Consider the following 27,477-nt stretch of genomic DNA (forward strand, 5'->3'; position numbering starts at 1 on the left):
AAGAATGTGATTAAAAACTCCACAATCCCAAAAATAGTAAAATTACAATTTCCGGAAAGATATATGTGTGCAACTACCGCTCCACGATTACAAAAAAAATACCTAAAATCCCAAAAATATATTCAGTAATGTTGCACTCCTGGTTAATTGGATATCCTTAAACTTGGGAATTTTAACCGTGCTTTTAGTATACCCTGATATACTAAGGGTCCTACTACTAGACATAAGTTTACAAAAATAGGAACTTTCGAAAAAATTATTTTAAAAAAAGAAGTGTTATGAGGAAGTTACCGCAGGGTTTCCAAGAGATATGAAATATTTATTTCCGTCAAGACACTAAAAAATTGTATGAGTTTACTTAATGCAATCATTTGCCTCAATCACACAATCTTTGAAACAAGATCATTATAAAAAAGATTTGGAAAATGAATGAAAATAAAACTTCGACCATAAAACGAGCAGCAGTAACAAAACGAAATATTACCTGAATTATTCTTCGAAGCCATTAGCATTTATAAAAAGGAAAAGAAGAAGATGACGCAGACTTGTATTTTATTGTGGATTATTAAAGAAAAAATTAAAAAATTATTAAAAACCATGACTAAAAAGATGTCATACAGATTTCAAAAGGTTAGCTGAAAGTACAAGTGCTGCACTCTGTTATAAGTTATTTGAAGTTTGGTCAATTTTTTAAGTTGCAAAAAAAAATATATTTCGAACATTGATTTAAAATTTATAAACTAACAACTGCAATACAAAATTTAAAAAAAGTTTGTTCAAATAGTTTAAAAAACTGGTTGACGTTAAAAATTATCAAAAATATAAGGCACTACGTTAAGACAAAAAATAATTATTTTGAATGTAAAATCAGTCTTTAATTTATGAATTTTTTCTTGTAATTCATTAAATAAAGTGTTCTCAATTATTTCATTATTAAAAGAAATTTTATTCCTTTTTGTGTGAGAAAAAATTAAAAAGATGAAGATGTAGAACTGTGACAACTGGGTAGACTTTGATATGCAGTAGATGCTTCTGGAATATGTGTCACGTGAAATGCAAATCTTACCATCTTTCTACTTATTCCATGTTCTTTTTCTTCTTGTTGAACATTTCTAAAGTGTGCTAGAGTCTGCTTAGAATTTTTAGAAGACAGATCATTGTTAATTAATGTCAAATCTGAATGCTTATCATTACAGCCAGCATTGCACAGAAAAAGACCATCACTAGTGGCCATTAACACTGGAGTTGAACTGTCACAATAATCATTCTTTGTACTGGAAAAATTTCTTACACTCCTACAGTCTGATAATAAAGTCTTAAAAGCTGTTCCAATTGTCGGATACATATACAATAACAGACATGGCCATGAAAACAAAAATACAATTGACAGCCATGATGTTATAGATCGAAGTTTTAGATCTTTTATTACAATTATTTCATTATATGTAATTAGTTCATCTATTATTATTGAAATTATGTTTGGTATTACTAGCAATATGTAGAGTAAAATTAATAAAACAACAAATCTACCATCGGTATTCCTTAGATCATCTATCCCTAAATAATTAGATCGACATTTAATAAACTTATAAGTTATTAAAAAGTTTATCATTCCTATCCATGATGGTATGAATACAAAAATGGTTATTGCCAAAATGTAGTAGACAGCTGCCTTCCCAAACACTTGGCAATCATTTCTGAAACAGATGTTGATATTGGCGAATTAATTGAGACTTTTAAGAAAATAATTATTTTCTAATTTATTTAGATCTATTTACCTAATTAATATAAAAGAGATTATTTTATCTTTTACAGGTGAATGTACATAGGCAACTTAAAACTGTGGACATATCAAATTTCCTATCACTTTTTTTTAATTTGTTTCGAGCATAGCAATTTGATTTTAGTTTCCCACATCTGTATTTGATGCAAAAGGGCAGTATTATCCCATAAAAACTTCAATGATTCAAGGATAATTGTATGTTATGCTTTTAATTTGGTTTCAAATATTACCTAATTGCTCAATAAAGTACACTTATTATTTTTCAAAACACTTTCCCAGAATTATTATCTCATAAATAATTTTAAACTGTTTTGTTATTCCTAGTTAAACTTCCAGTTGTCATATAAAATTCGAATTTTCACCCGAATTAAATTAACTTACTTTAATTTCTTAATTCAATTACTTCAATTTCACAATCTATTACTGTTTCTAAAAAAGCATTTTAAATTGATTTTAAACGACAAGAACCGTTATAATATCACGGTTTACTAATACACGTTATAATACACAGTGCTAATTACTATATGTTTTATTATAATTATTATATGTTACCGTTGGGACATGTAAACTTATTCTAAAAAATAAAAATAAAGAAACAATAAAAGTTGTGTGTTCATTTAAACTTTCAAAAAAAGTTTTAAAGTAGTCCTGCTTTAGGCACATCCAGATAACAAAAATATTTAAACATAATTTTACAAGTTTGGCGCGCTAAGCGTTCTAAATATTTTCATAAATTAAGAAATCAAATTGGAGGTTTTTAGGCAAACATCAATTCTTAGCTTTACGTTTTTCTGATTGAATTTTTGAAATATACAAATATTATTTGTAAAAGGTAAGATCCCAAAAAACACTATTTCCATCAAGCAATATGTTGTAAAAATTCTCTGTTTTGTTTTGTAATCTTCATCCAGACATTTGTAACGATTAGAGAAGAATTAGAGCGGCTGGAAAGCTTTTCCTATCATTTACTTTTGTAAAAATGTCAAATAAATACATAAATTCTATGAGTACCTGTTAAAGAAATATGTTACAGCTTCAGAAGTAGGGATGAAAAAGAATGGAAAAGTCAGTGCTGTAGCTAATACAAGAAGCATCCACATGCTTAACGAAGTTCGAAAAATTTTTGGCATAGCAATGCCATTTATAGAAAGACTTGTAATCAGAGCAAAAAATATTGAAGAAGCTGTTGATAGCCTGCAAAATTGAAGTAATTATATTCTGCAGAAAAAAAATTTAATATTTTTTCAATTTAGTTACATTTTCAGTAAAACATTTACACAGTTTTTATCCAAGTTAATTACAATTGAAAATTTATTTACCTGCAGAGTATTTGATGTGGCGGTGTATTCACATAAATGATAGCGAATACTAAAGAAAGTGTTCGTCCAAACAAACATTCACTATAAGAAGCAGTAACCAAAAGATTAACTAAAGTTGTTACTTTGGAATTTGAAGGTTTTGTTTCGGGCGAACAGAGGTACACTGCTAAAATAGTTAACAATAACAGAAGTGTACACAGGACGATAATAAATGCTGTCAAAAGATGTAGCCATTGATGATCAAACGACTTTTCATGATCTTCAACTCGCACTTTTAGGGTAACATTATCTCCAATTAGTATAATTATTTCATTTGCCATCTGCAATCAAATGAAAAAAGATTATTATAAAATCTATTAGTTAATAATTATTGTCAAAGGTCCAGTTTTAAAATCTAATTAATTACAAAGTTGGAGGTAACATTCAGTGAATAACTTAGTAAACGTATGTGAAAAACAAAATATATAGGGCCTGATTTTATGGATTTGTTAGATGAAATTTATTTGTTAAAATATTCAGAAAGTGAGTGAAGGATAATTTTATATTATATAATATTTTATATTTAATTTCTCACAAAAAACTGATGAAAATAATAATAATAATAATATGATATTTACCTAGAACATGCATACATTATTGTGTTAATTTATAAAATGTTTAGTTTAGTTTTCCCTTACTTTACTTTTAGTAAGTGATCAAAGAATGAAACCTGGCAAACATCATAAGTTGAAAATACATGGAATCGAAAAAATGATAAAACTTCTTTACTAAATTGCAGTATATGTCATTTCAATAACTTGTTTGTTACTAAATCTCCATAGTAATAGGCAGTCAATATCAAACCAATAAAAAATCAACAGGTCCTCTAATCAGGAAGTTGCATGAACTTTGAACAAAAAAAATCAGAAAGTGGCTTTCGTGATCAGAGATATTTATTTACCCTAAAAAACTCATTAAATTAATAAACCTTAATCTAAATGAGAAAATGTACAACTTCTTGTATTGGTCAACATCAATATAAAGCCTTACTACTTAGTTTTGTGAGAAGCCTCTTTTCTGTACAACTAATCAAATTTCTAATTACCAAATTTTGCTGCTAATATTGAGAGTCACACTTATTTCTAATTATAATCCTTAAATATGTTTAAAAGAGAAAATATAGTCATTCAAGAAATGTTTAAATAATGGGATTTAAAACAAAAATTAATTGAAAAATAAGTAAGTGCTATTGTACTTATTTTCTATTCAATTTCCTAATTTTAATGTTTAAATTTTTTTATTTCGGTTTAATTTCTTTTAAACTTTAAAACACAGTGCTAATTACTATATGTTATATTATAATTATTATATGTTACCGTTGGGACATGTAAACTTATTCTAAAAAATAAAAATAAAGAAACAATAAAAGTTGTGTGTTCATTCAATAATCATTAAATTAGCAAACTAACATTTGATGTATGTTAGTAATAAAAATAATTTCGGGACAGTAAAATAACAATTCCATCCTTAATAAAAACCTCACAATTAATTCTTCCTTTCCTACTCACCTGTATATTTAAAATACATAATAATAATGTAATATATACTTATATTATTTAAATAATTGAAAGTAAATGGACAGAATGAAAAGTTGTAATATGAATGTTACTTGGTGGTCTCTATTATTGTTTTCTCTTGGTTCTTCTTGGAATAATGTATAGAATTATAAGGAAGAAAAAAAGACAGAAACATAGCTACGGAATAAAAGTAATTAAGTTTGATAAGGAAGAATGGTGTATGTAGGCGTTAGTGTCCTTTTAACAATAACCTAGAAATGTGGACAATTTGTGACGAAGATTGTCATGACCAAGAGATGAGTGTGTGTGTGCAGTACAATGATGGACCAAAAACGCACACATTAACAAAAGAAAAAGATGGCAAAGAAAGCGGATGAGAGCAAAACTTTTTGGTCTTATTAGAAGTCGGAGTAAACGTAGCGTACACCCACTGCATGTAGCATTATGGTATATGGTAAATTGAACCAATTTGTTAATTAACCCTACCCTTGTAAGAATAGTATTCCACTCACACACACACACACATTCACTATTCTAATAGTTAGTTTTAGAATATTTGAAGGTATTGTCAGTTACATCTGCACTGTTCTTCACCAGGCTTCGTATAATTCTGTATTTTTGTTATTATTTGTGCGATATCAGTTTAAAAAGTTCAAACATGTGAAAGTTTAAATTATGAGCGTTAAAATTTAAAAATTATTTGGAATCTATTAGTTATGTGTACGTATCCGCTACTTTAAAATAAATAAAGACATTTTCCTCGATTTTTTTTTTAAATCGACATTGACTTTTGTTGCTTTAAACATGTAATACAAGTAAGTAACATATCATTTCTGTCCTGTGAAGTACTGCCTGTCAATCTTTTTTCATAGATCCATCTGAATAGGAACGGCAATTATAGCCGATTTCAGTCTTTTTTATTGAGTTATCGGAACTTCTTAAAATTGAAATTATATTAAACTTGAATCTAATAAATTCTGATTACTGGGTTTCACATCCCTAAAGTTGAGTCCCTGAGAGAACTGGGTTTGAAAGCCTGATCAAAATAAAGATTGAAGTTAGCAATAATTTCTCTTCTTTATCTTTGATTTTTTTTAAAAAAAGTAATCTAAAAAAAACAAAAAATAATTCACATATAGGGAAATTGCACGAATCAGAAATTATACATTTGTTGTCGCTCTTGAATTAACAGGGGAAAAAAATCAGCAGGGGGAAAAAATTATCAAAAATTGGAAGAGTAAAATAATTATTTAGAATGATAAAATTTGCACTATTACTTGAAAATTTAATCAGTTTCTCTAAAATAAAGACCTTTAGAATGTTTTCACAATCTTATCTATTAACTAAAATTCATAGTTAAGATTATCTTATTGACATTTTTCAAACAGAACTTTGTACATAATTATTTGAAAATACATTCCTTTTTAAATGAGCAGAAAATTTGTAAAAAAATATTCACACGACAAAATAATATTTACTCGAAGAGATTGCCATAATGCTAAATAAATATGTACATATATATAAAGATAGAGGTCTATATCTGTCAGTCTCTCTAGATGTAATGTAAAGTTAGTGAATGGCACATTGTGAAAAAACAGTTTTAAATAGATACGACCACCTATTTCCAAGCTGAATAACTTATATTATTTGTTGTCAGTGATGGTACAGCTGTTTATCTGTTGTGCAACAAGTTTAGCACTAGTTTTAGTACAATATGGTGCTGTGGTGTCGGCCAGAGATACAACTGATCCAAAATTCCATTGTTCCGGTGTTCATCCGCAACAAAATTTGGATTTAGATCAGGTATTTTTTTTTTAAATTTCTTTCGTCTTAATTTACATTTTAGTATTATTAATGATATATGAATAAAACTTACCAATTTTTAAAACATTAGCTTCTTAATACATCAAGAGGGTACCTAATAGTGTCGTTAAAAACAAATTAAAAGTATTTATCCCTTTCTAGGGTATCGTCGTCCTCATACCTCTTAATGAGTTTTCAGAGTGATTCTAATTAATTCAAATAATTTGTAGAAAGTGTCGCAATTAATACCTTCTAAATATTACTAAATACTAAAACCTTTTCTTATTTAATCAGAACATATAATGTGAAATAAGTTTAATTTTAATATTGAATAAAATAAATTCCTTGTGCAAAGTTATTTAAAAACTATTGTGCAAACTTACTTATAAACTATTTAGTAATATTTAAATGAAGATATAAAGTTACAATATAGGTGGTAACATCGAACAATGCCCAGAAATGACACATAGACAGACGGATAGTTTAAAGGGTCTCCTCCCTCGGAACTCTTTAAAATAAAAGTTACAGCTAGCCCTAAGAAGAATTAGCATTTCAACTTTTTTTAAAAAAAATAAACTTGGGCTTTAGAGCTGACTGGAAAACTCAATTTATCCTCATTAATATTAATTTAAATGATTACATTAACATGGTTCTCTATAGCGAAGCGATTTCCCCAGGAAGTGAGACCTTACAAGCTTGCAATGAGTATTCAAAACAAATTGTGGGCGCTTTTTTCCACAAGAAAAGTTAACAATTCTTCCATTAAAGTGGTATTTTTGGTAAACATAATTTGTCCCAAACTTTATTGTTGTTTTCACTAGAAACTCCAAATCGAAATATCAAATATGAAATATCACAGATACTCACAGAAACTAAAAGAAAAAGAAAAACCTCTCAATAATTATTTCAGGTGTAAAATTTAATACTGAAAAACTGAAAACGAATGCTTTCTTAGTGGGTTAAGAAAGTGGAAAAAAGTAAACCTTTTTTCCTTTATATATATATATATTTAATATGTACATTTAAAATGAACTATCTAGTAAAAGACCTTGGAAGGTCATCTAGTTAGAATTGACAAATTTATTCTCTTAATGAACACAATTCCAGCAATTAACAAAAAAAACCCAGCGACCTGAATAACGTACATCAGTGTATATTTATATTTGCTGGGTTTAAACATAATACACATGCAACATAGAAAGACTTCCTTGCTTTAAATTAATAAATATAAAAAAAAACCCTACTTACTTCACGGAAATGTATTCCTTGCTATTAATTTCAAAAATAGAAGTGAATTGAAATGTATAGAACTTGCAACTTGAATCGTTTGGAAAAACTTATATGTAGATTTGTTTATCCACTGAAAGCGTCAAATTGATTTCATCAGTGTTTAATTTTAGCCCTACAAAAACAAACAAAAATCATTATTGGCGTTTTCAGTTCTAAATTCTCAAGAAGTTTTATTTTCAACTTTTTCAATACTTAAATTTCTTTCAACCTTAATGAATTACAGAAATGAGATAACTCAATTCTTCGAAAAAATGCAAACCATTATAATTACAATCTAATGTTACTAGTAAAACAACTAATCGTTCGTAATTTTGAAAATTAATTCGTTCCAAACAGCGGCTATAAATTGTAGTTAGCCTTTCCAAAACTGTCATATTTATTAAAATTTATAGACTCACTTCATGAAAAACAAAGTTGACTTATAATCTTAAAAAAAGACCTCTGAATAAATGGTCGTGGAAACAGCTTGGCGTCGTTGAGACATTCCATTCCCTATAATCACACCCATTTCCGTTTGATGTTAACAATAAAATGAATGTAATCCTTTATGTCTTGTGGCTGCGAGCATGAAATTTTTCATCTAATCATCATAGAAATTCCCAATTTTAACTTGACATTTACTTTCTCTCACTATTGTAAGGAGAAATATAGCGTTCAGAGGAATTTACGATTGTTTTTATGTTCGAATTAATTGTATAATATGATTTTTTATTTAACTCTAAAATGAAAAATCGTAAGTTTCATTGGAAATTTTGATCTAATTCCGTCATTTAAAAAAAGCTATTCAATTGAATGTTTCATTTCAGTTTCAAACAACTTTCTGACAAATATCTTCAATCATTCCCCTTAACTCGCCAGGAAGTTGCTTCTATTAACAACCTTTTTTTTAAGCTTCGAAAAGCTCAAATACGAAGGCTACACGGTATTTTCTCATAATATGTGGTCAAAACTAAGTAATAATCAAATTGATAAATACAATTTCATTCAAAATATAATTTCTGACTTTTCAAATTTTTTGAATAAAGTACAGTAATAAATCAAATTATCTTCATGTTTTTAGTTCAATATAATAAAATTCAAGTAATAAAATTATCTATACAAACAAAAATTTGTTCGATCAGTTAAATCATGGTCGATTAGCTCCGTTGATGTTCAATAAATGGACCATTGTTAATCTAATCAATTAGACTTAACCACATTTTACTAACTCGCTTTCAGTTAAATCAGCTACAACAACAATTTGTATTTAGTTCTGACAAAAAACATAAAGATTTAAACTGAGAATTTTTTAATTTATTATTATATCTAACTTATAATAATTGATATTAATATAATTATCATTTATTAAAACTGTCTCCCACAGAACATTCACTTTAAAAACAAAAAAAGAAAATCTGATATGCCTTTTTTTAGTACATTTATGAGATATATTTTCTCGTAATTTATATATTCATTTTCAACATTTATCTTTTCGATTTTCATCAATTAGACCTAAAATGTGTGTGCAAACTAACAAACGTTAACTTTGATGGAAATTCTTTTTTCTGGCATTTATAATTTTCAGAGATTTTTATCTAGGAGGAAATCATTTCAAATAATTGGAGAGCAAATTCCTCTGAGATTTTAAAATAATTACCTGCTTTTTCAGTTCCAAAATATAATAATTGCGAAGTTATTTATTTAATGAATGCTAATTATATGATCTCATAATGCAGGACAAGTGATAAATGAAATTAAATGAAGATTAATTAAAAATTATTTTGCAAAATAAATTGTTGACATAAAACTCCATCAGTAGCTACATCAAATATAGAATAAAGATTTTCAAAAATTCAAGATAAAAGGAAAAACATGTTTTTTTGTACTTTCACATCAAAAATGAAGCACAACAAGCTATTTATAAACCTAATTATAGTTTCCAATTGTCTAGCCTATATAAATAAAGCAACCCTAATGAATATATTTATAAAAATATCAAATTTCTACAAAATAATAATCATTATGAAGAGCAATTATTTCGATTATAGGCACTCTTAAGAATGACATTTCATATACGTAACGAAAAAAAAATGTCCTTAAGGTCAGAAAAGATAACTAGAAAAAATTGGTTTATTTGCGCATAAATCAATCTATAAAATAAATCTGATAACGCATTCGTAGATTATGACTGCATATTCACTTCTTCTTTTTCAACTAAAATGAATCATGAATATCTTTAAGAGAGAAAATTAAATGTTTTCTTAAGTAAAATGATCCTATATTTTAAAATAATTATTCTATCAATAAATATATTAAAAAGGTTCACAAATTTAAATTTGAATCTCTTTGCTGAGTTCGAAAGCGGTAAATAAATAAATAAATAATAATAATAAAAATAGAAAAATAGTTAAACCTGGTACTCGATAAACTTCTGACTTCATAAGCCGAGGGAAGAAAAATTATTTCTAGAGGGGTTGATCTTTCAGGCGGCTTAGTAGCTATCAACTCCTATGAAATCAGCTCAAACTTAGTGTGGGACTGCTTGGAAAGCACAAAACAAGATTTTACTCGTCTGAGGCCCGGAAATTGGGAAATCAGAAGAAATGGGCACAGTTCGCTTTACCCGGAAGGGTTCCTATAGCTTTCACTATTGCCTTTTAAGGGCAGACATCAAAGAAGGAAAGAAGGAAATAGGCGTAGAGGATAAGGCGGAGGAAGGTGAAAAAGTTCATTATTGTTGATGGGGCAGTGCGGATGGATAGGCCCGACAACGGACAGTCTGTAAAGGTATCGTCAAAAAAAAGGCAACAGCTGAATGGCTTGAATGGATTAGAATTTGGCTCTTCGGAGACTGACAAGACCGGAGAAAAGAACAAAGAAAAAGACAAGACATCACCGAAATGGCTCTGATTTTCTGCCATCCCCAATAGAATGTAAACTAGCTGACTCGATTAAAGTTAAAATCGTTTATTTTGATACTTTCACTTCAATATTACTTTTAATTTATTAAATTTGCCCACCAAAATTCTTCGTTCTTACAAGTTCTTGAATATTTCATTAATCACAAAACTTTGCAATCGTTTAATTTTTTAAGTAAAACCTCTCTTTTAATAAAACTAAAAGATTTTGTATTAGAAAAATGTTATTGAATTACCTTCCTACTAAGTTCTATAATTTTAATCTCTACAATCATGTTCTAGCAAAAACATGCAATAATGACAGCAACCTTTCCTTTCATTTCAAGAATATCAAACTGTTATAAACACATGTTTCAATACAAATAGCGTCCATCAAATTATTACGCGGTAGACATTAAAATTCTAGGTGTTCATTGCTATCATTTAACAGAAAAAAAAATAAATAAAGATCGATTTAAAAGTATGAGAATGACGGAAAAATAATTGTTTTAAAATCCATAAGACTAATTGTTAGTCGGAAATCAGTTTATTTAATCTAAATGCAAGTTCAAATCCTTTTTTTTCGAGAGGCAGAAAAAAAGGCAGTAACCATTATATTTTTAATGCTATAACAAGTTTGATGCTCTCACTTTTGTGTATCTAAATGCCGAGGTGTAATTAATTTATGTTTGGTGCTTAAATGTTGTAATTATTCGTTAATTCATAATTCTTAATTAATTTTAACAAACTTACACTTTCTTTTCTTTTCTAACTGATGGAAGTTTTACAACTTTTTTTAGGTTCTAGGCAGATGGTACGCTGTCGAAATGGTTCAACACAGAGATGATACCAAACATCCAAAAGGAAAAGTCGTAGTTGATGCATGTCCATTACTTCATCTAACGAGAACAGATACAAATCAAATTAAACTTTTGTGGGATGAAAAAGCTGGAAAATTAGAATATAACTTTCATATTCAAGATCTGATTAATCAACCAGGATATTGGCTATCCTACGGAGCGCAAAATGGTAAAATATTTTATAACTAATTTTGGAACTGTGTAAAATTAAATTCTTATAAGACTTCACTTAAATTGAATTCCTTTTACACGCTTTTATTTTGAATTCAAGATTAGTTAAGTTTAATAATAATGTTCAAACATTACGTTGCTTTTTTTAAAAAATAAAATAAAATAAATAAAACACTTGTAAATATATTTTGAGAAAATTTCTTGGTTTTTACTACGCTAATTCAAGTCAATCAAATTTTTATTAGTTTGATTAACAAATATCACACAGAAAAATTAAAAAAAAATTTAATAAAACGCTTTAAAGAATATTTTATCAAATTAATTAAAAAAGTAAATTGATTTTCATAAAGTTTATTTAAATTAATTTACTGTTTATTTAAACAGTCTAACCTGGTTATCAGGTTAATTACATTTTCAATTCATTGTATTGTACTTTACGAGTTTTCAGTTCAGCATCCTTGAATCTAAATAAGTGGTTTTTTAAAACAGTTGTGTGTGTACACTGCATCTCAAAATATGAAATATCGTAAATATATATTTATAAACGAATTAGAACTGTATATTTTGTTTAGGTGCTCCACTGAACAACAGAAAGCGGAATTTTTCAGTTTTCCGCGACTTCCTCGAAAAAACTCCTTTCAGTCTCTTTATAAATAAATAAAAAAAACTCGTTATAGACGAGAAGATCTGTAAGTTTTATCAGAAACATTTTTTCAGAAAAATGTATCCCAGGATATATTGGGGAAGGGGTGTCTTTATGCTTCTCCCTTAAGTTCAAAACTCAACTATTAACTTTGTGAATAAATAATCACATTATCAGTAAATACTTATTATGGAAGTAAATATCAACTTATATTGAGGCCTATAGGAACTTATTGTTATGTCTCATCAACACTGTAACCATCTCTCCTTTTTTTCTTTTCTAGGTTCCCTTTTGAGAATGTCTTACAATCAATTTGCGGGCACTGTAGAAGTTACCAAAGCTGTTGGCACCCATATGGTATTAACTTTCTGTACACCAGAGACTGAACTGTACAGTGTGGTTATGTCCAGAGGTAAACATCTGCCCAAGGCTGAATTACGTGGTGTGAATAGAATGTTAGAACACAGAGAATTGCAAATATTTTCAATAAGAGAAACTTGTAAGGATTCCGCCTCTTTTTCCCTACCTAACATAATGATTTTATCCTTAGCAGTGATCCTCTTAACGAAGTTTAGCTAGAAAAGCTACAGTTTAGCTAAGAATATTGTATTGAAAGGATTTATTTTTAAATTTTGTTATATATTGTACTTACTGACGAAGTTAAGACTTACGTGTTTTTAAATATTATATTCTGTTTTAAATTTTCATTAGAATTCTCAAACACTAAGCTCACGTATTTTTGATAAAAGTATTAAGAAAAAAAAGTAATCTAAAAGTTCTTAACTTTGGCAGCTAGTGCAATCTACTCTTTTTATTTTATATTTTTTTAATTATAAAAATGCTATTTATTTGTACAATGTAAATACATTTACGATTGATGAAAACTCCTTTTTTAATTAAGCAATGAAACTACGATATTTTTTTTACAATTATTATTAAATTTACACATTTTATTATTTTATGGGGGTAAGATCAAAGCCATATTCTACCTAAAGCACCTCTCTGAACTTTCTGGGGCAGAACAGTAATAGCAACTCAAATGAGTCTATAAAAAAAGTATAAACTCGCATTTAAGCCATATAAGATTTACTGCAGCCCGAATACATCTAACAGCATACTTAAGGAGAAACTGCCTGGGCTCATAAGAAGCTCTTTGGCCGTCAACCTAAACCAATAAAAGATTCTGAACCTAACCCTTCTCAGAAATAAGAGGAATTTCCCTTCTTTATCATATATACTTACCCCACAAAATAAATGGATGAGATCCATTATGTCTACGTAAATGTCTCCTCAAAATCATCTATTGAAGTAACCAGCCAAGAGTCTTAGAAATGTCAGTGGCAAATATAGAATCAACCTCAAGCTACCCTATTGAGAACCCCTCTAAGCACAATGGAATCATCCTAATCAGCCCCATCCATAACCCCTCTAAGCACAATAGACTGCCGACAACCCTTTTAACTCCAAAATATATCCTTCACTGCAAACTGAAGATATGTTACCCACTGAGTTTTTAAAATATTGCTAAATTAACGTATCGGTTGCCTATTAAAAACATTTTATATTTCTACCATTATTACTTTTGGATTTTTTTTTTATTATAGAAAATTAAAATCGGCTTAATTTCTAAATATTTCGATTTTTTTCATTTCACTGTACTCATGATTTAGATTTCATTTTACGAAGAAAGTCTTACTGCTTTTTATTTGTAAATAATTGTTACTTAAATTTAAAAAGAAAATATCGCTGTCATAATAAAGCACATTTACCTTTGTTATTTGTTATTTTGTTCACTACATAGAACCTTAAGTCTGTAACCTAGATTTTTCCCATTAACTTATTGACAAACAAGTCTAGGTCCATTATTTCGAATACTTCCACTACTGCTTAATTAATGTCCATCCATCTGCATCAATCAGTACTTTCTGTAACTAAATATACCTACACAAAATTAGCTCACAATTTACTAAATCAAAATTGATCAAAATTTTTAGTTAATTACTTTTTCATAGTAAAGCACTACTTTTGTTTTTCAGTACTTCCTAAAAGCTATTCGTTTAAATGCACGGAAATTAGTGGAATTCAAAGGAAAGTTCAAGAGAAAATTAATGATGAAAACTAGAATTTTAAATACCTGAATGTCCGTCCACCTTAAATATCAGGAAGTATAGAAGAAGTAAAACAGATAATAGGTGCGGCAGGAATGTTCTTCCAAATGGCTAGCAAGAAATTTCTAAAAAATAAAAAAGTCTCACCGATTGTATCGATCTCAAATAACTGACTCTAACAAAACTGAAAAAGCTATCTCCAGGCATTGGAGATGAAGTATCTGAAAATATAAGTAGAGACTACCAGAAGAGATACGATCAAGAAAAAAAACTGGCTATGAATATGGAACTGAAGAGAGTATAAGGCGTCTACACTGGCAAAGACGGTAGGAGTATTGCATTATGAAAATGAATAAAATTGAAAGTTAAAATATAAGACGAACTTTCATACAGATTGCTCTCAGATCCAACTATGTCGAGTGTACCAGATTAAATATTTCCCAATAGAAAAGGAGGTGAATATCACAGTAGTTAGTGCAGTATATACATTTTCATATTGTAAATTATTTATTTGAGTCTTATTTTTTTCAACTTTTTTTACTTCTTTTACTATCAGTTCAATTTGTATCTGTTTTTGAAGATGAACTTCTGCATTGGAGAGTGTAACGTTTTTCGTTCCTTTGTTTTCAACATTAATTAGAAACATTATCTCACTGCTTTAATAATATTTAAGTATTGCCCTTACATAAGGAGATCAATTGAGAAACTTTGAAAGTCTTCAAAATAATGACATATTTAAGTAAGTTAAACATTCAGGGAATTAGAACCAGGAATTATATTAGAATTATTATAAGTAATAAAAATAAATGCTCAAGCTCACGATCAAGAACAGTACTTGATTTATTACTTATAAACGTACCTGATAAAGATGACAACTGCTTATTTCCAGTTCTTTAAGTAAGAGGTTTCTTTAATTAAACTTCTCTTAAGTAATTTCACATGTTAACTAAATATAATACATTTTTCTTTAAATTTTTTTAAATGTGGGCCTAGGTCCAGCGCATAGGCGGCCATTTTTGATAATAATTTTTCAATAATATCAATGATCATATGTTTTTGATTGAGTAATTGTTAGTGTTATTTTTTTTCTAATAAAGTAAATGACGAAAACGTGAAATCGCAGAATTAAAGATGTGAAATGAATAACTGCCTAGAAAAAGAAATAACTAAAGAAGAAAAGGCGTTATTCCAATTATTATAATGAAATGAAATTATAAAAGTAAAATTTCTGTAACAGCTTAGTTATATCAAAAAATGACGAAAACAGGAATCGATTAAAGGTGCGTTATTTAATATTCGCAGAGGCATTCATACAAAATTAACTTTGAATCATTGCACTTTTTGGAATATTGATTTATTATAAGAACAAATGGATAACAAATAAGTTATCCGGTGTTCCGCATCTTGTTTCCACCTGTGGCACACCAAATTCTGTCTTTCATTCCGACTGGGACTCTATAAAGTTAACAATTTGTTTCAGAATATGCATTTTCAAAACTTTGGTGACCTTTTTGCGCTATGATTTATTTAGTTGTCATGGAATTCTGGAATGTTTTAAAACAGAAGAAGCTCCCCTGCTTCGGAACTCCCTCCATCAATAGTTTTTGATTTATTAACGAGGTATGTTTTACTTTACTATGACCAAAATAAATCTATTTATCATTATTCTCAAGAAAGCACTCATCTCTTTGCATGCAATCAAGGTACTTCAGGTTGAGTAGTTGGGCCGATTTTTCATAAAAGTTATTTCATTATCAGCATCTGCAGATCCTTTCAATGTTGGTGAAACAAAAATATAAAAGCAATGAAATTTAAGAACATTAAGGTAAAAGAAGTGCATGCATCGTAAAATGCCTACTACTTCAATAAAAAACGCCTTATAGCAGAAAATTAGACCAAGTAAAGAAGTTGATATCAGAGGATTTAAATGCAGGAGTGAGAAAAAGCGATAGTAAACCAGTGGAGGAAATTTAGAGAAACAGTAATGAGGACGGCAATCACCTTGATGGCTATGATCTAAACTTTTCTTTTTTAACTTAAAGAAGTGTAAAACTTTAATTTAAATTCTCTTGAAATAAGTCTACCATGGCGACTGTTTTTCAAAGCAGAATAATTGCCTAAACGTGAAGGATGAGGGGTATTTTGAGGTCACGATTGTGCAACAGATACCAAAACCTGAATAATCATCATTATGAAAAGGAATGGTTTTTCGTAGCAAAATAAATGCTAATTTCTACCACCAAAGCTCTCAAAGGTGAATATACGGAACTTATTCTGCTTTTCATTTTCGTACTGTTGGAATAAAATTTTTCGTACTGAAACATATTTACGAATAAGTTCTCCACTGTTATATTTTTCTCTTCCTAGAAGCCTCCAACAGCTCACCTTCCGGTGATGGACAGTGTTGTCTGTACCGAGAGAACAATTCAGGAGACCGGCAGAGCTCCGGGTGCCAATGACCTCAGATGTTGACGCGTCTTAAATAAAAAACAAATCTAAACTGTACGTTTGCCAGATTCATGTACTCAATAGTCAGATATTTGATCAATATCTGTAAATACGCGAAGTAAACTTTGATTTAATTCATTCTTTCTTTTCAAAAACCATCAATCTTACGGGAATCTTCATTAGCAGTGATAATATTAAACAATAACCTTTAGGAGAACAGCTATCGCCTTTTAGTAGCGGCATTAATAAAATATAACCATAGGGAAAACATGTATTAGTAGCTGGCAGAGATAGCTTGAGGCATTTAAAAACTTGTAGATATTATAAAAATAAATTTGTCAACAACTAAATGTTAAAATATATATATATATATATAAAACAAATGTTTTATTTTTTCGTTTTGCCTGAAATCAAATTTTTGCAATAACATGGAAGCAAAAAACTGTTAATCGAAATAATCTAAATTATTTAAAAAATAATATTAAAAATTATAATACAATTTTTTTGTACTTTCTTAAAAAACTAAGGAAATGATTTAAAAAAATCTATCTTTTCACAACACATAAAATATATAAGACAAAATTGTCATGGGCACGATTTGTTTTGTTTTTTATGTCCTGAGTTAAATTAGTTATATAATACAACCTGTTTGGAAAAAGTATTTCTAATAGCAACTTAATAGAAATTTCTCAATAATTGTTTGAAGTTGAAGTAAAAAAAGAAGAGAAAATCAAAATTTCATTGCACATTTTTCTTAACGTTAAATTCCCATATAGAGGAACTTGTTTTATTAATTACAGGGTTTTTGGGTATTCGAGATTGCTTTAAAAGCTACACTTATTTTTTTTTTCTTATTACCAATATCAATTTATACCTGTCTTATTTCTTTGTTATTTAAAATATTGTTCAACAACTTCTAATTTTTTGTTTAATAAATGTAAATCACTATTTCTGCCATCTTTCAAGTTCTTGTTTTTTAATTAGTAATAAAAAGAGGAATGAGATAATTAACTCCAGGGAAATGATATTATGACATCTAAAACTATATTTGAACTCCATTTTAGTCTTTGGATGGAAAATAAGTCTCCACAATTTTCTACAAGTTGCAATCTGTTCTAGGGCAAGAACTGAATATCCAAATCGATTGTGTTGGAAAAAATGCAGAGTTACCGACACATTGGACATTTTGTAACCTAAATACCAATCTCATCATAGCGAATCACACGGGGGAGTTCGGCCAAGCAAAAGGTGAATAACGAGTAAGGTTCACGATATTTTCACCACGCAGGGACGTTATTAGATTACTAATCACATCTTTGCGTGATTCATGGGAAAAGTCTGATTGTACCTGATTTGAGCGAACGGAAACCAACTACTGGGCTTAAACTTCTCTTCCAGTACGACTGAATGTGCTCTTATAGACAGAGCTATAATGAAGATGTTCCGATTTTGCTTTTAATTGACAGACGCGCGCGAAATGGTTTCCAGAAGGCTAAAAAAGATTTACTTCTATAATTTTTCCATACTTTTCTTTTTTTTTTAATGGAGTGATACAGCAACATCGCCAAAAAGTGGTGTTCGTTTATTTAGGAGTCCGAATGTATTTAGGAAATGACAAAAAAGGATTCAAGTGTTAAGTAATATAAAATCAAAACAAAAAATTATAGAAGTGAACAAAAAAAATTATTGAGATAAAATATTACTCAAGGATTTCTTGTTTTTAATATTTCACAGGACCAGCATTATTTAAAAACAAAATAAAGATTAATTAATACGAAAAAATGCTAAAGTAAAAACCAAATCAACTATTTGCGGTAATATCGACGTAAAAATGTCCAACTAAATTTCTCATTTAAAAAAAGGAATGTAATACAGAAAATTATTATTTTTAAAAGATTTTCTACTTCATTTTCGTTAAATAATCTGTCAATTATCCTTTATAACAGACCCAAAGAAAATAAGTTCAGCTCCAGAAAACGGTGTCAACTTTTTTTTTAATTTTTTTTTTTTTTTTTTGTGAAATCTTAATAATAAAACTAATCTAAAAGAAAAATAAAATGAGTGAGTGAAGATTATTTACAAATTTAAAATAAAATTTCAGGTAATTTTGATTTACCAGCTTCTTTCTCACTCTAGTATAACCTTGAGATACACAGAGAACCTCAGTTTATCTTCATTACAAATATAAATATCAAATAATCTAGTCTTTTCTTAGTGTAGTATACAATAATTTATTTATTTTTTATGATCTATGTATAATATTTACAAATAAAATGCAAAACTTAAAACTGTTGCACATATATATATATTTGTTTTTCCTGGATCGCATTAAGTCCTTCATCTTTAAAACTAATTACAGAGATTTTTAAGTTTTTCAAAATCAGATTTTTCTTTAGTTTATTTATGGGTTATTTATAAAAAGACAAAACTCTTTCCCTGTTCAACAATGAACACAATTGGTGCGTTTCTAGAAGAGTGTTTCAATAGTAAAATCCACTTCTATTTTCCTATCAAAGTAAGTAACTAATTTCCTTTCTTTGAAGTTCATTCATCAACATTCATCTTAATTATTTTATAGAAATTTAAAATAAATTAGTTTAAAGAAATTTATTGAATTCAACATAATAAAATTGGAAAGAAAAAGATGATAAAATTTTTAAGAAAAAAAGTAGAAGATAAGTGCACCTATCAGTTTATGGAGGGAAGCAATTTTGTATAAAAAACTGACCCGTCAAGTAAGACAATTGTCTGTTAATCACAGTTTACGTAGATCAAGCACAAATACCTAAAATACAAAATAATATAGTTAAATTAAAGAAGCTGCGATTTTTTTTGTTTTGTTTGCAAAAATAGAATTATATACGAGAAATGAAAGCTAAGTCTGAGAATGATTTTTATTATTAAGATAGACTGATTTTTCTTTCATCTTCCTTAATAGTCATGAGTCTATATCTTGCAAAATTAAAACGAACGGGAATTTGGTTAAGCAGCAATGCTTTGACAGTCATAATGCTTGTGCAATCTGGATTCGATCGATGTTGTCACTTTTCACTATCCACAGCAGATAGATAAAGCGGCAAGAGGGGCCACGCAGAGCAATCAAATTTAGTTTTGTCAGCTAATTAATTCGAATAATTCTTATAGAATTATATACGAATAAAAATTCTCTTAGGACAAATTTTGAAGAAAATATAAAAAAAGAGAAGTGAGAAATCCTTTCAGCTTCCCCTTAAATTCAGAAATAAAAGTTGTAATTTTTGGTGACTTTTTTTTAACAATTGAGTTCGCATACGCACAAACTAATTTGTAAAATCACTTTCCGAATTTAAGGTACCAAAAAAGAAACGTTTCCGTTAATTACTCGTTATAGAAAATGTAATACAATCGCAATATTTTTCTTTAACAGAAGTAACATAAAGTGTACTGTATCGGCAGCGAAACTGATGCTACGTTTTGCGATTTACAAGAATCAGTTACCAATTACCCTTCATACAACTATTACAATCGCAAATGTTATGATGGCCGTCACTGAGAAGGCACGTTGCAAAGAAATGACCACAGCTGTCGGAATGGTTGGCAAGAAAATCAAAGTTCAATCAAGAATATGTTCAAGAACTCTGTTAAAAGTGCATTCAAATAGTGGCACTAATAATTACAGCAGCTTTTGGATGACAAAATGCAACAAGAGTAGTTAGGGAGACTACTTGGAAAAAGGTCACAGAAACACTGACGAAGGATATTAAACAGCTATAAAATAAAAATCAATCTCAGCCTCTCTTATTCAGACCTTGTATGTATATGAACGTAAAAAATACTTACACTACCGTCCGAAGCACTCGCTCCAACTTTGTCACCTCTAGAATTCCAACAAACTTCAAAAATACCTCCCGTTCCTTTATAACTATGTACTAGTTGTCCACTCTAAAAAAAAAAAAAAAAAATAGAAACGTATCTTAAAACATTAGTTGAAACTGGAGTCTTTTTATATTATAGCAAGTCGTAAATTTGGTGTGAAACCCTCACAAAAGTGCAATTATAAATAGTATTTCATATTGCCTTAAAATTAAACATTAAGGTACAGATCAAATAAAACCAGTGCGCTTGCCGAACAATAAGAGCTTTTATATTCTCCAAAAATGATTTTTCCAGAAAATGGTTCAAATAAAATAATCGTTTTGGATGATTGTTATTCCATGTTTGAAGATAACAAGTGCAGGTATTTACTTGTAAATGTAATTATAGCAAAGCTCTTCTTTCTCCTATTCTAACTCCTTATAAATCTATTAATAAGTTAAGTAACAGGTTTCGTTATAATTTTTATGTTATGTTAATTATGTATGTATGTGGGTGATTTAACTGTTCGAAATAAAAGTCTAACCATAATCAATTCCCTCTAAATATGTGTAGTATTTTTCCTCACATACAATTGCAAAATTTTCAAAGACAATAAATATATCTAAAGCTTTGTGTACTCCGTTAATAAGAGCAGATTTTTATTTTATATGTCCAAAATCAAGAATGTACTCTCGATACTAATTCGGCACCATTCTTCTGTTAAGAACAAGTGGCTTCTTATTTTGTGGTTACAAATTGGAAGGGAAAAACAAGGATAGCAGGAAAGGAAAGAAAAATGTGTTTTAGTTGGAATCATTACTGAATATTTTCCAAGAATTTATAAGTATTGATAATTTAAAAAAAAAAAAAATACCTGTGTTGACCAGATGTGAACACATTTGTCAAAACTGCCGGAAGCTAAAAATTTACCATCCGGTGAAAATGCAACGCTATATACTGGCTCTGTGTGCTTTGTAAGAGTGTGAATACAGGCACCTCTTTCTACATCCCATAATCTAACCGTTGAGTCAAATGAGGCACTATAAATAAAAAATTAAATTATTGCATGCACTAGTAAACAAACGTAGAAGCAGAATAAACAGAAAGGATTATCTTAGTAGTTAGCGCACTGAATTCCCATGCGAATATGCAGCTTTAGTGTTTGTTTCCCTAGGAGGTTCTTACAGCTCACAGACTAGGGTGTAAAGAAAAACGACAATTTCCAACACCCACTTTCAGGAAGCTGTCAATTCACAGAAAAAGGTTCCGAGCTCCAATGATGTCAATGTAGAAAGAAAAGTTTTGTGAAAGTGCAGTGGCTTCCATCGCAAAGATGCCGAGTTCGAGTTTCTATTCTGTTCTTAGAATTTCACTTGCTAGATTCTTACAACTTGTCCTCTAATGGAATGTGCCGTCTGGACCAACAGAATACTGAATACCTAAAGTGCACAGAAAAAAGTCCGAAAGCCAACCTCACTTGTCGACGCACCTTAATGCAAAAAGTAAACAACAAGAGTCACGAATAAGCATAAAGGTAATTGCGTCTCTTTCTTTCCCTCTAAAAACTTTTTTATTTTTGTCAAAACAGACTACCTTTCAGCTCAGTTGCTAACACATCACTTCTGACGAAGCCAATAATAATTCTCGAAATCGAGCCAAATTGGCTGCCCTTAGATTTTCATTCCCTTAAGCCTCTCGCCATTCACCATTCCGATGCTTGTTTTATCTCTGCAAAATCGGCAGTGCACTAAAAACGTTCCTAGCTCAATGAATGCAGATGTTATGTCCTTTAAAAAATTAATATTATTTCAATACCTTGCTAGGATAAGATTCATGTTAGGATTCAGAGTGCCTGGACCAGTAGGACTCCATTTGATCGTATAAATTTCTTTACTATGAGCTTGAAGATCATGCACACAAGTATCATGTTTCATGGACCATATTTTTAATGTCATATCATCTGAACACGATGCCAATAAATTTCCTTGTGGATCCCATTTTATTGCATTAACTTCATTCTAGGAAAAAACAAAATGCCGTAAATTAACTTAAAACTTTTTATCTAATTCTTATTTATTTTTCTTTACTAATCACTTACTGTGTGGCCTTGAAAAGATTTAATTGGTTTATCAACGTGCAGTTTGCATACATGTATACATTGATCTGTGCTGCAAGAGGCAAAACTAGTATTTGTTTGCCAATCAACATCCAGAGCAGGCGCCGAATGGAATGAAAACTGTTGCGTACACTGGCCACTTCCAGCATCCCAAATAATTGTTGTCTAAAAAACGAATAATAAGCAAATTAGACAGGCCCTCTTAATATTTTTGAAACATAAAAGAGAATGTTTACAACATACCTTATCAACACCGGCACTTAATATATAATTTCCTCTTTTATTCCACTTTAAAGCAAAGATGGGTCCTTTATGTTGTCCTAATGTTCTATCCAAAAGTCCAGAAGTTGTCCATATACGTGCATAGCCATCGTAAGATCCAGTGGCCAGTAATGTACCATCGCACTAGAATAAACCATTTAATGAAAAATAACGAAAGTAATCTCGAACGAAAGGGAATCGTAAGAGCTAGAAGAACAAAAAAATATTACAATTTTTAAAATAAGTTGATAGTTTAGGTGAGATGTAATAATGCAGAGTTAAAAGTTATTAAACTTAAGAAATTAATTCCTCCATCAAAATAAGAATAGAATTGCTTCGCTTATGCCACGGAATCTTATCTCTAAATCTGGAGAGGAAGGATTCATACAAACTTTCTCCCCTTGCAGTTTTCTTAATTAAGACAATATTACATTAATACTATACACATTCACAATAAAAATGATACTATTGAAAGAAGTGCAACGTCAGCACAACTTGCCCATTACCCCACTAAATTCGCCAATGTCCTTCAAAAATATTCCAAACCAAAGTAATTGGCTAATAGCTTCAAGAAATCTTTTGGTGGCAGCCTAGAAGAATCGACAAACCCGTTCTATCTATTTCTCTGGATATTCTTCCAACCTGTGATTTTGAAACGCATTTGACAGCTACCATTAATACTCAGATGTCCCTTCCCTTAGAAATGCCCATTTAAAAGAGTTTTTTTCTTTAAAAAAATGTTTCAAATAAAAGAAAATAGGGGCACTTCAGGTCGACTGTTTGGAATTTCGGTTCCACTTTTAATTTTTATCATTAGTTCAAGGAACGATCACAGCCCATTACCTAAAATGACCGTTTAGAGGGAAAACCTTTCTCTAAAAAAAGTTTCAATTTTCTAAGGAAAATATTTCAAGTCAAAGTAAAAGTAAGTTAAAATCGAAATTCCATACCCAGCATTCGATTTTCAGTTTTTAAGTTTTGGTGCATATGTATTTAACAGTTACATAGACCAATTTATAAAAACTACTTTTTCTTTCAAAGCCTAACAGTGTACTTCTAATTACACCTCAATATTTTAATCGGTTAGGTTTTTCAAAAGGTATGGTAATTTAAAATATAAAAAACAAATTTCAGTTTAATGTCAAAATTACCTTATTTTTTTTAAAGAAGCTGTTCAAACTGGGCACCATCAACGGATAGACAAGCCAAAGTTCTGGACTCCCACACTCTGCTTGTAGCAGCACTTATGGTGGTAAAGTCAAGATCTACGCAGGCTAGAGTTATTCGACGTTCCAGATCTTCGACTGAAGCCACGGAATTAAGGTTACTGTACACTTTATTTTTTTAGATATCCCCACAAAAAATAGTCGATTGGGGTTAAGTCCAGAGATCGAGGAGGCCATTGGATCGGTCAATGAGTTCCTAAGCACTTTTCATGGAAATTTCTGTCCAGGTAACGTCGAACAACTCACGCATTATGTACCGGGCAACCATCTTGTTGAAAATACATATCTAGCCGACGTTGTAGAGGAACATCTTCGAGCAGAACTGGCAAAATGTCTCTTCAAGAAATTAGATACCTTTCACCAGTTAAGTTTTCTCTGTAGAAGTATGGGCCGATTAGTTGATTTCCTAAAACTCCACACCAAAAAATTGTAGAAAAAAACAACCTGAACGTCGAATAACTCTAGCCTGCCTAGATCTTGACTGTGTCACCATATGTGCTGCTACAAACAGAGCGTGGGAGTCCAGAGTTTTGACTTGCATGGCCGTTGAGCTTGAACAGCTTCTTTAAAAATAATATGGTAATTTTGACATTAAACTGAAATTTGTTTTTCATATTTTAAATTACCTTAACTTTTGAAAAAAGTAACCGATTAAAATTTTGTTTTTTATTTTTTTAGGAGCTCAAATACTATAAAAATAAGCAAAAAAAAATATAACGTTCCATTTGAAAAAAAAGTTGGATATCTCGGGATGTTGGGGTTAAAAAAATGGGTCAATCACTGAAAATAAACTAGACTAAAAATGATTAAATACGTGTTTTCTATTTTTTCGAAATTTCCTGCCGCTTAAAAAAAAAAGGGGTGGAGCATGTAACTCTGCTCACCCTGTATACTGTTTGGATACTAGAGTTCACAACTCCACCCACAAAAAATCAAGTCAACCTCATACTATCTCATCTACATTCTTGACTACAATCTATGAACAAATACTGACTCTTAAGGCAAACAAAATATGTCATTGAGGTCGTCGCGAACTAGAGTTTACGGTCACAACTTAACTAATCAAATCCAAACCCTCAGTTATAAACATCACTCAGGCAAAGAACGAAGGTTGAAAATCTCTTTGAAATCAGTTGAAGCGATTACCATCACATCATCATTTCAGAATTACAGATTTACACATAATAAAGCTTACGTTCCAATCGAGAGAAGTGACATCTTTATTGCTAGGAACCTCAGTTCCGCCCTTTTGGATACAATGCCTAAGAACAAGCTGATTCGGTGACGGGCAGTTGTCAGACATATCCCAAATCCTCGCTGTACTGTCACCAGAACTGGAAAAAACAAAACTACTTGTTGTATATCTCTTAAAAATAAATAAATTCGTTTTGAATACATTTTTCTAATTTAAATCCGGTCCAATTGTAAAAGTATATTTTTATGACTTTTAGACAAAGAAAAGCCGAAGGGTTGAATTAATTACCCTGAAGCCAAAAGATCGGTTGTGGGATTCCAGGCGCAGATAAAAACTTCGCTTTCGTGACCTCGTAAAACGGTAGCCTTATTAGCAGGTATTTCAATACTTCCATCAACTTCCATGGTTGACTCAATGCCAGGATTCGGTGCTGCAGTTCCTATAAAATATGTGAGTTGATATATACGAATAAATCTTAAAACATTTGCTATTCGATTTATTCTAGTTACCTTTTCCTTCATCGCCATTCGTATCGTGTGGTTCGTTTTTTAACAAAGGTTTTTGTTGATTCTGTTGTTGTCTGCTGGCCACAACATCTGGCATTACGGCATCAATTAAAGAAAGGCTTTCAACAATTCTTTGTTCAGTTCCATCCTAAAAAAATAGAATAGCAAAAAAAGGGATCACAAACTATTTATAAACAATCTAAACTTCTGAAGTTATTACAGTCAAAATAAAGTCGCTAGCAATCAGCTATCCATCCAGATAATATCTAGCTTAAATTAGATAACCGTTACTTACACTACTTAATTAAATTTAAATTATTATCATCATCACACTTACTTCCCCTATACTAATTTCAGCTTCAGTATATTGTAATCCTTTTTGTAGTATGCTAAGTAAAGCTGCGGGAGGGACAAGTGCTCCATTAATGTTAGATTGAGAAATGTGAGATTCGATGCCAAATGTGTAAGCAGAATGTTGGAATCCTTCAAGCAAACAAAGTTAATAGATAAATTTCATTTACTTACAAACAAAAAATATTTTTGATTACCATGTTATTCAATGAAATCACAACAAACGACAGTTTTGCAACTAAATTCAAAAAGGCAGAAATGTATACGAATACCTGATTCTTGTAAATATCTGTAGACTAGAAAGTTAACTTCGTCACTTGAGAAGCTCATTATTTAAACCAAATACTATGCACCATAAAAAAATATAAAAATGTAAACACTAAATTTAACATAACCTTAATGCCGCAGTATTTCAGTAAAGAATATTCCATGAACAAATTAAATTCTAAATTACTTAATTGTAAATTACAAAGAAAAAAAGTAACTTATTACCAAAAAATTAACACATTATAAAAGGAATTTCTACTTGCAGAAGTATCGAAAACAAAACAAATGTACAATGAAAGCCTCCCTTCTTAGTTTACACCTTCAGTCCAACTCCAACTATACCTTTTGTAATGAACCTTTAACTATAAACTTGTAAACTAACCGAATACACACACAACGATTGTTTGAACAAAGAAATATAATTGTTAAATAATCTCTTTTGCTACAGATTTAATATTTTATATTATTTTTTGTTATATTTTTCAATTTTATAAACTTTTTTTTGAGAAAAATAGTCAACTTTAGGAAATCTGGAAAAATTATGCATTCATGTAACATTTTTGAAAACTTTAAAGAAAATAAAAAAAGTAATAATACAAATAATTATTATTAATAATAAAGTACGACAAAGCCGACCTTAAATTAAGATAAAAATGCTAGCTGAATTTTTCGAACAATTAGTGTTTAGGTTAATTGTGGAATGTATAAAAAAAAAAAATTCAAATCAAATTTATTAGCACATGTGAAAAATGAAAAGGAATTGTTCAAATACAATATTTTTCCAAGATTGGTGATTTTAACTTAAAATACAAATATTTTGACATGAGAAGCATATTTTCAAATAGCAATTTCCTAATAATTCCT

The 27,477-nt window shown here is 29.7% G+C and overlaps 4 protein-coding genes across 21 annotated transcripts in view; 1 reads left to right on the plus strand and 3 right to left on the minus strand.

Annotated features, from left to right (window-relative positions):
- Nucleotides 1–1,671, minus strand: part of RasGAP1 (Ras GTPase activating protein 1) — a 36,105-nt gene extending 34,434 nt beyond the window's left edge. For all 11 annotated transcript variants that reach the window (XR_012454520.1, XR_012454519.1, XR_012454517.1 and 8 more), the window contains exon 1: nt 1,531–1,671. The gene's annotated coding sequence lies outside the window, so the exon portion shown is untranslated. The remainder of the gene's footprint in view (nt 1–1,530) is intronic.
- Nucleotides 536–17,183, minus strand: LOC141447704 (uncharacterized). Of its 5 annotated transcripts, none has more exons than XM_074115452.1 (6): nt 11,381–11,521; nt 7,710–7,863; nt 3,780–3,988; nt 3,103–3,422; nt 2,795–2,977; nt 536–1,697 (listed from the first exon to the last, which is right to left on the minus strand). In XM_074115452.1, the coding sequence occupies exons 4-6, from the start codon at nt 3,420–3,422 to the stop codon at nt 971–973; spliced, it is 1,230 nt and encodes a 409-aa protein (XP_073971553.1). In that variant the 5' UTR covers nt 3,780–3,988; nt 7,710–7,863; nt 11,381–11,521; the 3' UTR covers nt 536–970. The 5 variants fall into 5 exon arrangements, with proteins under 5 accessions (XP_073971553.1, XP_073971551.1, XP_073971552.1 ...); XM_074115450.1 differs by having other exon boundaries at nt 3,720–3,988; XM_074115451.1 differs by lacking the exon at nt 3,780–3,988.
- LOC141447710 (uncharacterized) lies at nt 5,195–14,078 on the plus strand. 2 transcript variants are annotated; one of them, XM_074115473.1, is made up of 4 exons: nt 5,195–5,378; nt 6,316–6,461; nt 11,428–11,656; nt 12,585–14,078. In XM_074115473.1, exons 1-4 carry the CDS (start codon nt 5,375–5,377, stop codon nt 12,878–12,880), a joined length of 675 nt encoding a protein of 224 aa, XP_073971574.1. In that variant the 5' UTR covers nt 5,195–5,374; the 3' UTR covers nt 12,881–14,078. The 2 variants fall into 2 exon arrangements, with proteins under 2 accessions (XP_073971574.1, XP_073971575.1); XM_074115474.1 differs by having other exon boundaries at nt 5,196–5,473.
- Nucleotides 17,184–18,148: 965 nt separating the features above from the next.
- ebi (transducin beta like ebi) lies at nt 18,149–27,027 on the minus strand. Of its 3 annotated transcripts, XM_074115436.1 has the most exons (12): nt 26,839–27,027; nt 26,619–26,691; nt 26,333–26,478; nt 25,999–26,143; nt 25,778–25,928; nt 25,490–25,628; nt 23,051–23,212; nt 22,790–22,972; nt 22,507–22,709; nt 21,566–21,731; nt 20,677–20,778; nt 18,149–19,642 (listed from the first exon to the last, which is right to left on the minus strand). In XM_074115436.1, the coding sequence occupies exons 2-12, from the start codon at nt 26,674–26,676 to the stop codon at nt 19,613–19,615; spliced, it is 1,485 nt and encodes a 494-aa protein (XP_073971537.1). In that variant the 5' UTR covers nt 26,677–26,691; nt 26,839–27,027; the 3' UTR covers nt 18,149–19,612. The 3 variants fall into 3 exon arrangements, with proteins under 3 accessions (XP_073971537.1, XP_073971536.1, XP_073971538.1); XM_074115435.1 differs by having other exon boundaries at nt 26,619–27,026; XM_074115437.1 differs by lacking the exon at nt 26,619–26,691 and having other exon boundaries at nt 26,839–27,011.
- Nucleotides 27,028–27,477: the final 450 nt, after the last annotated feature.

This window comes from Rhodnius prolixus, unplaced genomic scaffold, assembly GCF_049639745.1.
Source record: "Rhodnius prolixus isolate KJV_2025 unplaced genomic scaffold, Rpr scaffold_13, whole genome shotgun sequence".
NCBI lineage: Eukaryota > Metazoa > Arthropoda > Insecta > Hemiptera > Reduviidae > Rhodnius > Rhodnius prolixus.

What these genes read in the sequence shown, in the direction of transcription:
- ebi (XM_074115436.1), bottom strand. Translation starts at nt 26,676, where the DNA reads ATGAGCTTCTCAAGTGACGAAGTTAACTTTCTAGTCTACAGATATTTA. An exon ending in GAATGGCGATGAAGGAAAAG is followed by an intron (nt 25,929 to 25,998) that starts GTAACTAGAATA and finishes CATATTTTATAG; the next exon opens with GAACTGCAGCACCGAATCCT. An exon ending in TTCACATCTGGTCAACACAG is followed by an intron (nt 20,779 to 21,565) that starts GTATTTTTTTTT and finishes TTTTTTTTTTAG; the next exon opens with AGTGGACAACTAGTACATAG.
- LOC141447704 (XM_074115455.1), bottom strand. Translation starts at nt 3,422, where the DNA reads ATGGCAAATGAAATAATTATACTAATTGGAGATAATGTTACCCTAAAA. An exon ending in CCACATCAAATACTCTGCAG is followed by an intron (nt 2,978 to 3,102) that starts GTAAATAAATTT and finishes TCAATTTTGCAG; the next exon opens with GCTATCAACAGCTTCTTCAA. An exon ending in GTAACATATTTCTTTAACAG is followed by an intron (nt 1,698 to 2,794) that starts GTACTCATAGAA and finishes CATCTGTTTCAG; the next exon opens with AAATGATTGCCAAGTGTTTG.
- LOC141447710 (XM_074115473.1), top strand. An exon ending in AAAATTTGGATTTAGATCAG is followed by an intron (nt 6,462 to 11,427) that starts GTATTTTTTTTT and finishes AACTTTTTTTAG; the next exon opens with GTTCTAGGCAGATGGTACGC. An exon ending in ATCCTACGGAGCGCAAAATG is followed by an intron (nt 11,657 to 12,584) that starts GTAAAATATTTT and finishes TTTCTTTTCTAG; the next exon opens with GTTCCCTTTTGAGAATGTCT.